Source organism: Pseudorca crassidens, chromosome 5, assembly GCF_039906515.1.
Source record: "Pseudorca crassidens isolate mPseCra1 chromosome 5, mPseCra1.hap1, whole genome shotgun sequence".
Classification (NCBI taxonomy): domain Eukaryota; kingdom Metazoa; phylum Chordata; class Mammalia; order Artiodactyla; family Delphinidae; genus Pseudorca; species Pseudorca crassidens.
Genome location: NC_090300.1, coordinates 25940776 through 25954760, shown reverse-complemented (window position 1 = coordinate 25954760; position 13985 = coordinate 25940776). Strand labels below are relative to the sequence as shown.

The 13985-nt window shown below is 35.0% G+C and overlaps 1 protein-coding gene across 2 annotated transcripts in view; it reads right to left on the bottom strand.

The window, feature by feature from the left end:
• The window catches only part of PLOD2 (procollagen-lysine,2-oxoglutarate 5-dioxygenase 2), a 114171-nt gene that overhangs the window by 19734 nt on the left and 80452 nt on the right, over positions 1 to 13985 (bottom strand). For both annotated transcript variants that reach the window (XM_067737576.1, XM_067737574.1), the window contains exons 8-11: positions 10730 to 10831; positions 6748 to 6873; positions 4944 to 5065; positions 1550 to 1654 (exon numbers count right to left, since the gene is read on the bottom strand). In XM_067737576.1, the coding sequence (XP_067593677.1) occupies positions 1550 to 1654; positions 4944 to 5065; positions 6748 to 6873; positions 10730 to 10831 (455 nt within the window). The remainder of the gene's footprint in view (positions 1 to 1549; positions 1655 to 4943; positions 5066 to 6747; positions 6874 to 10729; positions 10832 to 13985) is intronic.

Below are 13985 nucleotides of genomic sequence, written 5' to 3'. Positions count from 1 at the left end.
TTTGACTATTTTAGAAAACAAAATAAAAGGTGACTGCTATACCATGCTGTCTCACTACCTACCAGGAAAGCTGCCCCTTTAAGACAAGTATATGTTACAAATTCAAAACATGCCAGATTTCTTTTAAGGAAATCTAATTTATAATGTGTCAACATTTTCCAAATGAGGTAACAAAATCTGAAGTTCTGTTAGAATTATTTTTAAAATGAAGTAAATTGTAATGGTGTCACACAATTTTGAAGAAAATCTCACACAACTCCTCCAAGAGGAAGGTTATAGACCAACTATTTCCACAAAAAAACCTATTTCACAACCCTCCAATCTTGTGAAGACCAGGTGTGCCCTTTCTCTTACCCATGGAAAAATGACACACAGTCTGTAAATACACTTCATGCAAAATAATGATTGTAGTTTATTTTTCCTGCTTCCTATTAGAATAAAACGTTAACCAGATACATTTACATTTTGTTTTGTTTAGAATACCTACAATACTGGAAATAAAAACATAAATTAGAATCTACATATTATGCTAATCTAAGGAATGAATGATAATTCAATGTCGATAACTAACAAGATCAAATATTTAATAGAAAAAAATCTTGTAATTTATAATCTTAGCTGCCTGACAGAGCTAGGGAAAGAGACACTGAAAATCAAAATCCATCTTCTGTGTGCCTCAATGTTTTCAGTACGGAATTAGAAGATTAATACTGAGAGGTTTTAGCTTTTGAAATAATAACTGAATTCTCAAATTGACAAATTACACAAACGATGGATTAATGGAGTATAATAGACTTCTTACATATTTTATTCAGCAAAATGAAAACAGTAATTCTAACATTTCATTGCTAACCATTCTATTTGTTAAGAGAAATAATTGTGTTAATATATGTGAACATATACAGAGTAATACCTGGCACTTAATAAGCACTCACTAAAGGTGGGGTATTAGTGAGAGTATTAACAGTAGTAGCAGTAGTAGTTATAAATGAAGATTAATATCATTATAAGCCGGTATAGATGGTGCCTTTTACCCATTTCAATTCAGTTAAATGAAAACAGGTATTGCCTAGAGATAATTAGTTCAGTACTAAACAAAATCACAGATCAGGCTGTGGAATAATATGTACCTCTGAAATTTCTTTCATATTCTAAGAACTTCCAACTCTGTAATAACTTTCTAGGTCAGAAGTTTTATGAAATTCTACTTTGAAAATATCTGTGGAAAATAAGACAATTCTATTTTTAGATAGATCACAATTTCATCTAGCTTTAAATAGAAAAATAGGTCAAACATAATTGATAAACATCACATTTGTGATTGTAACTAATATTGAATATTTTGAAATTTTCATCAGGTTGTTTTCTATTTGACTTCTTTAAAAGAAAACTAATTACTTAGAATTGAAAGTTTATAAGGTGTAGAAAATAATTTCTTGTGAGTTCCCTCAATTTGCTAAACACAGACAAGTAATTATAGCATGTCCACGTAGATACAGAAAATAATTATAATTTTAAAAATAAATTGACACTGCATAATATATAGTACCTGTTTTGTTCAATCAAAATTTTTAAAGTCCTTGGATTTGTCAAAACAACATCTGCATCCACACTAAAGTAATAATCACAGTTTTCATCCTGACGGCAAAAATCCCTGTCATTGAAAAAGAAATAAAATATGCATTAAATAAAATAAATATTTGCTGGTTGAAAAATGTTAACATAAAGCTCATAAGCAAAATAAGGTTTCTCTAAAATACTTTTCTAATCAAAATAGTAAGACTATACCCAAAAGGATAAATATTATCTTAAATTTCAAAATGGTCAGTTGATCAACACAGATGTTCATGGGTAGAGTGAAACTAAAAATTTTAGGGCAAGTGAAATATATTTTCAAGTCATTAAATACTTCAAGGCATAAAACATTCAGTCAGAAGGGCAATTTATAATTCAGCATTTAATTCTCTCTAAAAAGGGAACATAATTTATACCAATGTACTTATCAACAACTTTTTTTCACAAGTCAAAATGTTTTCTGCACACACACACACACACACACACATTCACAGTGTAAGATCCTGTATATCCAACAACTCAGTTTTAATTGAATCTTGGAAATACAGGTGTATATATAACTCTTTAGGTGTTAATACTTTCAAAACTTGATTTGCGTGGAATTCTTTCTAAGATGGTCACTGCCCTGCTTCTTATCCAAGGACACGGATTGTGATGTATGCTTTCTTGGTAGAGCCTGGAGCGTTATCATCAGGAACACGAAGGAATGAACTACTTGTGATACATGATAGGCTTCCAAGTATTACGGTTTCTGCATTTGGAGCTCTCTCTTTCTGAGCCCTCCTCCCTCACTGCTGATCCGAGTTATCACTTTCTCCTACTGTCAGTGTTTAACTCCATGACACATTTGTTTCTAAGCAACTGTCAAGCAGGACAGCAGACAGGAAAGTTTGTTAAAATTGTGCAAAAAAATTAGAGGAAATTTTTTTTAAATACTGTAACTATGCACGGTGACAGATGGTAACTAGACTTATTGTGGTGATTATTTCACAATGTATACAAATATTGAAGCTGTGTTGTACACCTCAAACTAACATTATATGTCAATTATACCTCAATAAAAATGAAAATTAAATAATTTTTTAAAAACAGCTCAAATTATCTTGGAAAAAAATTTAAAAATTTATACCACATGATTTCAAGGTTAATATAAATCCCTAGTAATAAAGTGTAGCACTGATCTTAGAGTAACAAAACAGAAGTGAGAGCTCACAATCACTCATAAATACTCAGTTATCTGATTTTTGACCAAGGCCAAGTCAATTAAGTAGGAAAAGAAAAGCCTTAAATTAAAAAGGAGTATTGAAACAACTGGAATTTCATTTGCAAAGAATAAAAGTTGACCCCTACTTCACTCCAAACACAAAAATGTATTCAAGATGAATTGCAGATTGAAACATCTTAAAACATAAATGCTAGAATGATAAAGCTTATGAAAGAAAAATTCCAAAGAACGTCTTCATGACACTGGAATAAGAAAGATTTCTTAAACAGAAAATAAACCCCAAAGCACAAAGCATAAAAGAAAAAGATGAAATAGAATTTTATTAAATTAAAATTTCTTCTTATTAGAAGGCAGTATTTAAAAAGTAAAAAATCAAGTCATAGAATGGAACAAATATTCACAAAACATTATAGAGACAGACATAGAGTTTAGATAGACAGATTTTGTATACAAAATATATAAAGAATTCCTACAAATACACAACTAACAAGATAACCTAATGTAAACAAAAATGCACAAAAGACTTAGATACCTTTAGATACCTAACCACAGTAAGATACCTTTTCATACCCAGTAGGTGGCTAAAATAAAAAAGATGGGCAATATCAAATGTTGACAAACATGTGGAGCAGATGGAGGTCTATTACCTTGCTGTTACAAGTGTAAAATGTACAACCAGGGCTTCCCTGGTGGCGCAGTGGTTGAGAATCTGCCTGCTAATGCAGGGGACATGGGTTCGAGCCCTGGTCTGGGAAGATCCCACATGCCATGGAGCAACTGGGCCCGTGAGCCACAACTACTGAGCCTGCGCGTCTGGAGCCTGTGCTCCGCAACAGGAGAGGCCGCGATAGTGTGAGGCCTGTACACCGCGATGAAGAGTGGCCCCCGCTTGCCGCAACTGGAGAAAGCCCTCGCACAGAAACGAAGACCCAACACACCCAAAAATAAAAATAAATAAAATTTTAAAAAATGTACAACCATTTTGGACTATTTAGCTGTTTCTTATAAACATACATCTATCCTAACCCTATGACCTAGTTAGTCCACTCCTTGGTATTTTCCCAAAATATACTAAAGCATATGTACGCACACGCACACACACACACACAACACACATATTCACACTTCTAATAAAGAATCTTCATTAGCAGCCTTATTCATACTGGCCCCAAACTGGACACAGCCCAATGTCTATTACCAGCGGCGTGTGTAAACCACTTGCAGTATATTCATATGATAAAATACTAGTCAGCAATGAAAAGGAATGAGCTGCTGATAATTGTAATGACATGAGTGAATTAAAAAACACTGTGCTAAGGCAAAGCCAGATACAACAGAGCACATACAAAAATTTTTTAAATAGAGAAAATAAGTTCTAAATGTGGACCCAAGGTACTCTCCAATGATGAAGTTATGGAACCATTAGTAATAACATCTGTTTGGTTTTTCTAAGGCCCGTTTTCCTGCCTGTCCCTTTACCCCCATAATAGGCACTTTCCATCTCTTTGGGCCTGAAGCTTCCACAGCACAAGACAAGAACGTCTCCTGCTGAGAAATCACTGAGTCTTACGTTTTCATTACCAACTTTTAACCCACTGATGGGCATATTCAATTCACATTCACTGAATAAGTGATCGTTTTCGCTATTACCAGAATTTTATTAGTAATCTGTCTGAAGTATTAAAGGGGCTAAACAAAGGACCTAAAATATTTCTTCTGTGGTTATAGTACTATTTAGATCAATAGATAACTAGAATATCTGAAACACACATTTCTGCCACACAAAAGCTTCAGATAATGTATATTTAAATCACTGCTACATCAGTCACACTACTCATCTGTCTGGGGATTTAAATCTTGATCTGAAGTTCAGTTAATATTTTGAATAAATATATTGACTCTTAGCCATTAAAAGAAAAACGTAGATAACTTTCATGGCCCTTTAGACATAAATACACACAAACATAGATATAGTTCGAACAGCAGAGGTATGCTCATGTGTGGGCACAAACACACACAGACACACATGCACACACACAGTTGAGACATCCAAGTTTAGGACACTAATTCTGAAGAAAAGTTGTCTTTCTTTTTTAAGTTTCTTTAGTAGATACTGGTTGAATTTAAATTTGCTAAAACATACATTCCCATGTTTCTGGCTTCAGCTTGACTTAGATTTTCTTCCGGTCCTACAATTTTCATAGTAGTGATTTCATGTTTAGCTTTATCAAAAAACACCTTGATGTCCTTTTCATGATAAACTTCCTGTAACATATTTTAAAAATTGAAAATTAGTTTAAAAAAAGAAGAAAAGTAGTGAGAAAAAAGACAATAAGATGACTGAAGTATTCATATGTAGGGATGACTTCACATTCAAAATTTGTGAATTCCACCATTCACATATTCACTCACTACAGGCAAAGTGATAACTATATTAAGCATATTATATTGAAATATCATCTAAATATCACATGTAGAATCTAAAATAGATACATATCAATTTTTTTAAAAAAATATACTTCAAAATTCTTTGAACATCTACTCCTAGTCCTTGCATTAATATTTAAATCCTGAGTGCTATAAAATATTTCTGACTTGAGGGGGAAAATGGCTTGTGCCCTGAGAATCTTAGACATGTTTTGTAAAATATCCATAAAAAATATCTATTAAACCTAACAGATTAATCTGTTATAATCTTTTTTATAAAATAAATATTACAATATTATTTTAAGCAGAGAGAAAATTAATGGTCACATAAAAAGTTGTGTTTTTTACAAAAAGAAGGGAAAGTTAAAATTTTATTGATAAGAAAATATGATGAGAAAATAATCAACATGAAAAGTCATCAAATTAATGTGATTCAACTGTGCTAAAATTTAAATAAGGTGATCTAACTCTGCTAAAATTTAGATAAGGTTACCTATCGCCATCATTAGAGCATTTCAGAGCTCTTTATGTATCAAGTCTCACTAAGTATTTTTGAAAGCTTTTCACAGCTTGTTAAAACTACTTATCATACAAAAGCTGCATAGAGTTAATTTTAAATAAAAGAAGATAACTCCTGCTATCAAGAGGTTTTAGGTCCTACGAAAGGAGGAAAAATATAAATAAAAGACACAATACATAAAAACAAAATACTTTAATGTAAGTACATGTATTACAATGCATTTTACAAAGCCAATGCTCAATACATTCACCCCTTTAAACTTATCTGAGGTGGTTTTCTGCAAATATAAAATAGTCTCTGGAAAAGGCAAATGATTAGCCGATATGTACATCAGGAAGAAAGAACAATCTTAAACAAAAAGTATTAGGACAAAAGAGAGAAAAGAGCATACTTCACAGCTATTGAGCTTTTCTAGGTGATAATAAATGCCAACTGTTTTAACAGGGAAGAGACAAGCAAAATTGAAAAATATTGAGGAAAAATGTCTTTAAATTTAGACTATACGTAGGAGGTATTTGGGAGGTTCTGAATATTTTTGAGGGAAATGACAGCATCAAAATCTTTCGGGGAAGAGCATGCCATTGTGTAATTAATCAAAACAATACTGTATATGGAAGATATTTCAAGTTCTGATGTTCGGTATTATCATTAGCTGCAAACAATTTAATGATCGGTTCTATAAAAGAAAGTACCAGAACTATAGGCCCTTTGACATCTCTTCATTATAAGGTTGAACATATAAAAATGGCTGATATTCAACCATTTTTGATCTACAAAAAATTGACAGTTTCCCGTGTCTCATCCCAATAGTATGATACTAGTTTCTAAACTCTATAATCCTTAGGTCCTAAATACGCAGAGTAGTAATGACTTCAAAAATCCCCCACTGAATTTAACTCAAATTTAAAAAATTTTTTTAGACATGACTAAATAATAACAAATAGTTCCAAATAAGATCAAAACAGTTTTCCCATAAAATATTCATTTCTCAAATACTTACTTTGTTATGAATGAAGAGTTTAACTGCTTCTTTTGGGTAATCCAGTGTCAACAATGTGTCCAGAAATCGAGGTAGGAAAGGGGTTGGTTGCTCAATAAAAACACCTATTGTTACATTGGGGTGAACCTTTGTTTTGTGGCAAACATAAAAGCAAATTAGAATTAGCATGGTTTTACTTTAAATTCTATTCAAGTTTTAATCAACACAACATAAAACATAAACTAGAATATCAGTACAACTTAACCTTCTAAATTTGACTGCCCCATGACAATTCTCTAATACATTTTTGTGGACCCCCCAAAGTGATTTTACTGAATCACATCTTAACATTATGATTTAGGATGAAGAGGAAACTCACTATTGTATAACATAGGGATACTGTAATTAAGGTTACTACCTGCTTTACTATTTAATGCTTCCTTTAAGATGGTCCTAAAAGAAACTTCCTTCAGATCTAAATCTATTTGACAGTTTCATCTATGAAGCCAGAATGCTAATTGTGCTTCCATGTTTTTTTCCATGGTTTGGAAGTTTAGTGGTTAATTTGTAGCTCAAAGAAAACAATCACAGAGGACTTGAGACTTTATTTCTATCCCTGAACCTTTAATCTCATTTTACTGATAGTACTTTATTTTGCTTCATCATTATATTATATATAAGGAAAGCTACTTTCTTTCACTAATATATTTTATCTTGTATCGATTTTTAACATTTTCTTAATTTCTGTTTGGGTATGTTTCAGAGAATAGTTTCTTTCATTCATTGCATGAACAATTCTGAAATATCCACTATTAGTCCGTCCTTGTGATAAGAAACGTTTTTAAAAAGGAGTGAAAATTCCTTGCTTGGAAAACTTACAAATGATTGAGGAAGAAAGAAACATAAGTAAATGCCATGTAATAGTGTTATTACCAGAACCATATGAAAGATTTCTTTATAATGCCTTTTTTAATCAGTGTCTTAAAGCCTGACTTTAAAGATTATAGATTTTTAAATTACAAACTACATACAGATGGGTGAAGGAGGTCAAAAGGTAAAAAAATAAATAAATAAATACAGTGCATTACTGAGCAAGAAAAAAATTTTTAATAAAGATTACAGCTTTTTTTTTTTTTTTTTTTGGTACGCGGGCCCCTCATGGATGTGGCCTCTCCCGTTGCGGAGAACAGGCTCCGGACGCGCAGGCTCAGCGGCCATGGCTCACGGGCCCAGCCGCTCCGCGGCATGTGGGCTCTTCCCAGACTGGGGCACAAACCCGTGTCCCCTGCATCGGCAGGCGGACTCTCAACCACTGCGCCACCAGGGAAGCCCAAGATATTTTAAAGTACCATATATGTTAAGTGCTGAATTAGGTACCTCTCCCCCATCTTTTCACACATGATACCTCACATATTCCTCTGTTATCTGGATAATAACATTATTTGTTTGCACTGAAGTACAAGTCATACACTGTTGTCCTTCTTATCAATTCATTCAGTCACCCAAATATTTATTGCTAAATCAATAAACAAATACAAACAACTAAAGACAAAATATCTACCTTCTAGGAGTTCTCAATTTAACAGGGAAAATGAGTAAAAACTAGATGACAACTCTCCCTTATCAAATGATGTGATGCATTTCATTTAAATTTTGTAATAACCTTAGAAGTTATTTATTACCCCAAATTTACACATGAGGAAAATGGGACTTAGAAGAGTTAAGCAACTCAGAACACATAAATTAGTAGGTAAAGAACTGGGCTTCAACATGCTACATCTCCATTGTCAATCTAAGCTCATTTTTATATACTAATGATACTAAGAGTACAACAGTTAGCTATTATCAAGGCTTAGCACCTCATATATATAATTTATACATATAAAATATCATTATATATACACATCTATATAATTTCATTTAACCCTCCTACCAATCCTCTGAGATAGCCATTATCATTTTTATGTATAGAGAAACTTGCCTACGGCCCACACCTAAGTATACGGTAGCCCTAGATCTTAACTACCCACATCATTTTAATTTTTATATCCCTGTTGCATAATTACTACACATATAAGACACATAAGAAATTTATTTTGCATAATAAAATGGTTTTCCTTTCTAACAGTCTATAAGACAAAAAACTTAGCTTAAGAATTAGGTGATTTTCACCTATATGCAAAAAATAAAGATAAAAAACTATAATATAAATATTTTTCAATCTTTGCACCAGAAAGTTTATGTAAAAGGATACTAAACAGATAAAAAGCTTTAACTCTCTCTCCAGAAGACTTTGCAAAAACGATCAGGATGAATTTTTAAACATCTTCATGATGCAGCTTCAGTCAGAAAGTTCCTGGCTTTCTTTCCAGATAGGAAACATGCAGTCTGTTATTTGAGAGACTGGCCAAAAAGTCTTATTTTCAAGTAAAATAGGGTTCTATTCAGAAGGTCCTAAATGTGGACAAGTTACTCTTTATCCTCCTTTTCAGAATAGAACAGAAACTATTTAATTCAGGAGTCTGAGTGCTTTACGGTGAGAGTATTTTTGTATTTGCATGGGTACAGGAGTCACCAGAACTATATTAAGGTGAATTTTATTTCTGTCTATACTTATCTGGCATGCTGTAGATACTCAATAAACCTATGGTGAATGAAGGAAAGAATCAGCCTTAATGACAAAATCATCCCTAGAATTCAATTGTTCATACACAAGTTACAAGAGAAATTTTTTGGAAGAAAAATGTTACTATAAGATATCCTAAAACTGCTCTGGTTGATGAGAGAAGGATACATAAAATGTTTAATAGACACATAATAATTACTTTCAGTTGCTCATTTACTCTCAACGTATAAACATTAAACTATAGCTATAATTCTCTATGAAACACATGTATAAGTAGCACTGTGTCTGGCATATAATATGTACATTACATCCAGGCGAAATTGCACAGTGATCAAGATTATAGGATCTGGAGCCAGACTGCCTAAATTTAAATCCCACCCCCAACACTTAAAAAAAAAATCACATGCCTTAAGTAAGTTACTGAACGTATATATACCTTAGTTTCCTCATCTGTAAAACTCAGTCAACAGCACTACCTACTTAAGGGATTTGTGAAATTAATATAAGTTACTATCTATAAAATATTAAAACAGTCCTTAGTCATATAGTATTATTTTAAAATCATCAAATTTGAAAATCAAGCACAGATAAAATTAGTCCATATAAATAACAAAGCATTGTACCTCAACACTTTGACCAAGTTACCAGACTAAAATAAAACAAGAGCACCCAACCATAGCAAGCTAGTATATATTAACAATCAAGCCCTTTTCGCTAGGGTCAATTATTAACTGGTTTTGCTGGAAATACACAAATCCAGCAACTTTCGGAGTCATCATGTTTTAGCTTTTTAAATCCATTATCTACCATATTATCAATACTATAAAATAATGTGCTTTTTTTCTTTTACAAATTATTGTATTTCATGACAATGTACTTTTTTTGTAATAGATCTTTATTAGAGTATAATTGCTTCGCAATACTGTGTTAGTTTCTGTTGCACAACAAAGTGAATAAGCCATAAGCATATATATATATCCCCATATCCCCTCCCTCTTGAGCCTCCCTCCCACCCTCCCTATCCCACCCCTCTAGGTCATCTCAAAGAACCAAGCTGATCGCCCTGTGCTATGTTGCTGCTTCCCACCAGCTAACTATTTTACATTCAGTAGTGTATATATGTCGATGCTACTCTCACTTCGCCCCAGCTTCCCCCTACCCCCACTGTGTCCTCAAGTCCATTCTCTATGTCTATATTCCTGCCCTGCCACTAGATTCATCAGTGCCATTTTTTTTTTTTAGATTCCATATATATGTGTTAGCATATGGTATTTATTTTTCTCTTTTTCACTTACTTCACTCTGTATGACAGACTGTAGGTCCATCCACCTCACTATTTTTTATTACTACGTTTCACACAGAGTCAATTCCACTTACATCTACTGCAGACAAGTCAATTGTATCCACTTCACAAAGAGTGCAGCCATTGTCTTGTGTCCATGCATTAGGTACATAGTTTCCAAAATAATTCAGGAGAATCTAGCAAAAGAAGGAAAACTGTATTAACAAAAGTAAACCTTGGACTTCCCTGGTGGTGCAGTGGTTAAGGATCCGCCCGCCAATGCAGGGGACAGGGGTTCGATCCCTGGTCCGGGAAGATCCCACATGCTGCAGAGCAACTAAGCCTGAGAGCCACAACTACTGAGCCCACGTGCCACAACTACTGAGCCCGCACACCTAGAGCCCGTGTTCCACAACCACAGCAAGAGAAGTCACCGCAATGAGAAGCCCGTGCAGCGCAACGAAGACTAGCCCCCGCTCACCGCAACCAGAGGAAGCCTGCGTGCAGCAACAAGGACCCAATGCAGCCATTAAATAATTAATTAATTAAAAGATCCCTCTCAAAAAGAAGAAAAAAAGTAAGCCTCTCCCATCAATGTGCTTTCATTCTATAAACCTCTAACTTCAAAGCATGTTTTCTGCATTAGGTATCCCCTTAATATTCTACTAATACAGTGTACAGTGAATGGGGCAGTGCCAGTGTGTACAGTGAATGGGGCAGTGCCAGTGTGACCCCCTACCAGCCATCACCACACAAAACAAATATTGTATACACTTTATCACCAAAAGGCACTAAACTCTTCTCGGAAACTATGTTACCCACTATAACCCAGACTTCTGGGCAGTGATTCAAGGGCACCAACGTGAAGAAAAGAAAGCCTGCAGATTAAAACAGATCTAGAACAAGTCCTAATTAGAGCCACGTCACAGATCATATCAATAATAAACTAAAGTGGGGGTAGAACAAGATAGCAGAGAAGGAAGACCCTGGGCTCACCTCCTCCCAGAGATACACCAAAATTACAACTACAGATAGAGAACCGTCTCTGAGAATGACCTGAAGACTAGAAGAAAATACTTTCCACAACTGAAGATAAAAAGAAAAACCTACAATGAGACAGGTAGGAAGGGCAGAGAAGCAGTCTAATCAGAACCCATGTACCCAGTGAAGGAACCCACAAGTGGGAGGGATATCAGAGCCCCAGAGGTCTTCCCCAAGGAGCGACGGGTCCAAGCCCCACCTTGGGCCCCCCTTCCTGGGAGACCTGCACCAGAAAGATGAGCCCCCATAACATCTGGCTTTAAAACCATTGGGGTTTATGTGCAGGAGAGCAGAAGGGCTGTAGGAAACTGAGACTCTGCTCTTAAAGGGCACATGCACAGATTCACTCTTCCCAAGTCCCAGTGCAGAGGCAGCAGTTAGAAAAGTGCCTGGGTGATATAAGAAAGAAATTCATTTACTAATTTTAGGGCATGTGCTTGAGGGGCAGGGATCTGTTGCAACTTTCTCTGGGTATAAAGGGGCTGGCAGGTGCCAGTGTTTTTATTTGTTTTGTTTTTATTTGGCTCACCTTCTACCTAGCAACCTGGCACTAGCAGGTGACATTTCTGACTCTCTCCATCAAACTTAATGTACCATTTGCCCCACTCCGGTTTGCCAATGGACCTGACATAGCCAGCATTCCTCCAAAGTGGCCCCCTACCTTGCCAGTCCCAACAAGCACCCTCATCCAGCACCAGAGCCCCACTAAAGCAGCCCTTCACCCTGCCAGTCCCAGCAGGTGCCCTTGGTCAGCACCAGTGTCTCCCCAAAGAGGGTCCCATCCCATTGGCCAACCCAGTACACCAGAGTGCCCACAACTGTTGTGGCCAGGCCTTATAGCCAGTTGTACTGGGGACCAGCCCCATACACTAGTGCACCCACAGCAACTGCAGCCCAGCCACAACAGGAGGATGCAGACAGCCCACACAGAGGATGTTCCTGGAGCACCTGGCTCTGGTGACCAGGAAGGACCACACCACTGGGCCCCACAGAACACCTTCTATACAAAGCCATTCTTTGAAGACCAGGAGATATAGCTGATCTACCTAATACACAGAAACAAACACAGAGAATTAGGTAAAGTGAAGAAACAAAGGAATATGTTCCAAATGAAAGAACAAGACAAAAACCTCAGAAAAAACTAAACGAAATAGAGAAAAACCAGAAACTAGAGGGAACCACCAGCAGATTAGATGATGCAGAGGAAAGGATCAGCAATCTGGAGGACAGGGTAATGGAAATCACCCAATCAAAATAGCAAAAAAGAAAAAAGAATTTTCAAAAATGAGGATAGTTTAAGGACCCTCGGGAATAACAATAAGCATTCTAACATTTGCATTATAGGGGTCCCAGAAAGAGGAGAAAGAAAGGGAGAGAAAACCTGTTTGAGGAAACAATGGATGAAAATTCCCCTAAACTGGTGAAGGAAATACATTTGAGTCCATGAATCCCAGAGAATTCCTAAAAGATGAACCCAAGGGGATCTTCACATATACACTATCATTAAAATGTCAGAAGTTAACGATAAAGAGAGTATTAAGGGCAGCAAGAGAAAAACAACTTGACACATACAAGGTAAAACCAGTGAGGTTATCAGCTGATTTTTCAGCAGAAAACTTGCAGGCCAAAAGGTAGTGGCATGACATATTCAAAGAATTTAAAGGAAAAACACAACCAAGAACCTCTAGCTGGCAAAGTTAATGTTCAGAATTGAAGGAGAGATAAACAGTTTACCAGACAAGCAAAAAGTAAATGAGTTCATCACCACTAAACCAACCTTTTAAGAAACGTTAAAAGGACTTCTTTAAGCAGAAGAGACAAGAACATAACCAGAAATATGAAAATTATGCAAGAGAAAAATGCCACCAGTAAAGGCAAATACAAAGTAAAGGTAATGGATCAACCAACTATATAGCTAGTATGAAGATTAAAATAAAAAACTAGTAAAATCAAATATATCTACAATAATTATTTAAGGATACACAAAATTTTTTAGATGTAAAATATGACCTCAAAAACATAAAACATGGCAGAGGGGAATAAAACTGTAGTGTTTTTAGAATACACTCAAACTTAAGCAATGATCAACTTAAAATAGACTGCTATATACATAGGTTGTTACATAAGAACCTCATGGTAACCATAAACCAATTGATATTAGATACACAAAAATAAAGAGGAAGTAATACAAACATTAACTGTAAAGAAAGTAACCAAATCACAAGAGAAGAAAGGAACACAGAAGAACAACAAAAATAACCAGAATACAACTAACAAAACTGCAGTAAGTACATACTTATCAATAATTAC